General features: G+C 39.7%; 1 protein-coding gene across 1 annotated transcript in view; it reads right to left on the bottom strand.

Annotated features, from left to right (window-relative positions):
* Positions 1 to 3,281, bottom strand: part of LOC102864725 (60S acidic ribosomal protein P0-like) — a gene marked incomplete at its 3' end in the record, with an annotated part of 148,055 nt that overhangs the window by 28,696 nt on the left and 116,078 nt on the right. Inside the window, exons 4-5 of the mRNA XM_006903317.1 lie at positions 2,681 to 2,701; positions 2,492 to 2,518 (exon numbers count right to left, since the gene is read on the bottom strand). Coding sequence (XP_006903379.1) covers positions 2,492 to 2,518; positions 2,681 to 2,701 — 48 coding nt within the window. The remainder of the gene's footprint in view (positions 1 to 2,491; positions 2,519 to 2,680; positions 2,702 to 3,281) is intronic.

The following is a 3,281-nucleotide window of genomic DNA, read 5'->3' as shown; positions in this document are numbered from 1 at the left end:
AAAATCACTAACAGGAAAAACATTTATAAGACAATGCCAAAGCACTCATAGTTATAACTTTACCTAGGATAAAACTGTAGATCTCTCAGTTATGCACGTTGTTGTTGTTGTTGTTGTTGTTGTTGTGTGCCATCAAGTCGCATGTGACTCATAGCCACCCTATATCGAACAGCCCTAAACTCTGCTCTGTTCAGTGCCAATCGCACTGTCTTGACACAACCATCCCGTTTATCCCAGTCACTGAATGAATCTGTCTCATAGAGGGTCTTCCCCTCCTGCACCTGCCCTCCACCCTCCCAACAATGATGTCCTTCTCCAAGGACCGGTCTCTGCTTACGGTATGACCAAAGTATGTCAGACGAAGCCTCAGAATCCTCGCCTCAAAGGAGCAGCCTTGTTTAACTCTTTCCAGGATGAATCTGTTTGATTTCTTAGCAGTCCATGGTACATTGAATACTCTTCTCCAGCACTAAAGCTCAAAGGCATCAATTCTCCTCTATCCTCCCTAGTGGATATCCTCCCATTTTCCAACTCTCTGATGGATAACAAGTGATTGCAAAGACCATGGCTTGTATCAGACACATCTTAGTCTCCAGAGAGATATCATTGCTCTTCAGCACTTTGGAGAGGTCCCTAACAGCAGACTTTCCTATAGAAATACGTCTTTTCATTTCCTGGCTGCTGGTACCCAGAGAAAGTGTTGACTGTGGAGCCAAGCAGACAAAGCTGTGAACAATCTCTATCTCTTTACCATCCATCCTGATGCTGCCAATTGATCCAGTGGTGAGAATCTTTATCTTCTTGATATTGAGCCTCAATCCATATTGGAGACTGCAAGCGATTCAGATCCTCCTTGGTTTCAGCAAACAGGATTGTGTCTGTGTCATCTCTCCTCATAGAGCCCAGCCTCCCAGATAATCTGTTCTGCATACAGGTTGAAGAGGTACGGAGACAAGACACATCATTGACGTACATCCTTCCCAATTTTGAACCATGCAATGTTTCCTTGCTTTGTGCTGACTACTGCCTCTTCGTCCAAATATAGGTTTAGCCTTAGCACGATCAAGTGTTCTGGGATTCCCATTCCTCTCTGAGTGAGGCACAGTTTGTTATGATCCACACAGTCAAATGTCTTTGCATAATAAATAAAACACAGATAGACATTCCTCTGGTACTCCCTGCTTTCAGTTAAGGTCCATCTGACATTAGCTACAATATCCATAGCACCATCACCCCTTCTAAAGCCAGCCTGGACTTCTGGCAGTTCTCTGCTGATGTGCTGTTCCAGTCTCTTGTGGATAATCTTCAGTAGAATCTTGCTTGCATGTAAAATTAGTGATATTGTTCTAAAGTTTCCAACTCTGTTGGGTCACCCTTCTTTGGAATGCGAACAAATATAGATCTCTTCCAGTCAGTTGGCCAAATGGTTGTTCTCCAGATTTCCTGGCACAAGTTGGTGAGCACGTCCAGGGCAGCATCTGTGAGCTGAAATATGTCAATTGGTATACCATCTTCCTGAGGCCTTATTTTTTGCTATTTCCTTCAAAGCAGCTGGACCGACCTTCTTCATCATCATAGGCTCTTGCTCATATGTTGTTTCATTAAAATCTTCTGTTTCTGCCAATCCTTTCGATACAGTGACTCGGTATATTCTTTCCATCTTCTTTTAATAATTTCTGGATCATTTAATATTCTGCCTAAAGCATCCTTGAATATAGCAACTCGAGGTTTGAATTTGTTCTTCAGTTCCTTGAACTTAAGAAATGTTGAATGAGTTTGGCCCTTTTGATTTTCTGTCTCAAGCTCCTTGCACATTTCACTGTAATATTTTATTTTATCATCCTTCGCTGCCTTTTGAAATCTTCTGTTCAGCTTTTTAGCATCTTGAATTCTTCCTTGTGCTTTGGCTTCTCTTCACTCCAGTGCAATATTCAGAGTTTCTTCTAACATCCTTCTTGGTCTTTTCTTCCTCCTCTGTCTTTATAATGAACGTTTGCACTCTTCTTGGATGATACCCTTGATATCCTCCCACAGCTCATCTGGTCTTTGTTCTTTAGTGTCCAAGTCCTCAAACCTGTTCCTGAGATGGTTCTGAAATTCAGGTGGGATAGACTCAAAGTCATATTTTGGTTGCCATGGATTTGGTTTCATTTTTTCTCACCTTCAGCTTGAAATTGCATATGAGTAGTTGGTGGTCTGTTCCACAATCAGCTCCTGGCCTAGTTTTCACAGCTGATATTGAGCTTCTCCAGCCGTTCTTTCCACAGATGTAATCTGATTTCTATGCATACCATCAGGTGAAATCCATGTGTATAACCTGCGTTTATGTCTCTTAAAAAATGTGTATGCAATGAGTAAGTCATTGTACAAAATTAAATCATCCTCACTCCAGCTCCATTTCTGTTCACCAAGTCCAGGTTTTCTAACTACTGAATCTTCTTCTCTGTTCCCAACTTGCTCTTAGTAAGTTAACTAAAAGTACGACACTCACCTTTCACAAAATGTGACTTCATTTCTCCTGAAATATAAGGATGAGATCCATTAAAAAGAAACAGAAATGAGAATATTCATTAACGTTCGTTTGATAACTCGGTACAAAGGTACTCATAGTTTTGTTCCTATGTATTCAAACACTGATTTTCTTCTTATTCTTTGTGTTCCTGCTAAGATGATAATGTACCTTTGTCTTCATTCATATTCCCTGGGGAAAAAAAAGAAATAAAATTAAATAATACTGCGGGGAAATAGGTAAAAATCCATTAAAGAATATATTGAAACAAATTAAAAATTATTTTCTTCAATAATATAACTTTTAACTGTATCATAATGGGAGATTCATTGCTTTGCCTATCTCTGTTCACATTGTGCTGATAATGACATGATTTTAAGGGCACTGTATGTATAACATTATACCAAATTAATCCAAATCTACTGAATTGGTTTCAATTCTTACTAAGCATCCATTGGATTTTCAAGACAATGAATCTTTACATGACTTAATAGTCCTTTACAGAGGAGTGGAAGATCACAATGAGACGTATAGACACAGTGATGACAACAAGTGGCTCAAGTGTGTTAGAGATAATGAGGATGGTACAGGAAAGGACAGAGTTCAGATCTGTTGTTCATGGGGTTTCTATGAGTCATACTCTACTCAAAGGCAACTGAAACAACAACATTGTATGTAGACTGGTACCAGTAGTCAGGAGATTGGGAGATGTATTACATTGAGAAGTCTCCTAATACGGTTGTGTGTTTGAATCAGGATGGATGTGCATCAG

The sequence above is a fragment of the Elephantulus edwardii genome, unplaced genomic scaffold (assembly GCF_000299155.1).
Source record: "Elephantulus edwardii isolate Elephantulus edwardi_28Jun2011 unplaced genomic scaffold, EleEdw1.0 scaffold00565, whole genome shotgun sequence".
Taxonomy (NCBI): Eukaryota; Metazoa; Chordata; class Mammalia; order Macroscelidea; family Macroscelididae; genus Elephantulus; species Elephantulus edwardii.
Note: the sequence above shows the minus strand (reverse complement) of the source record. Positions and strands in the feature narration are given on the sequence as shown.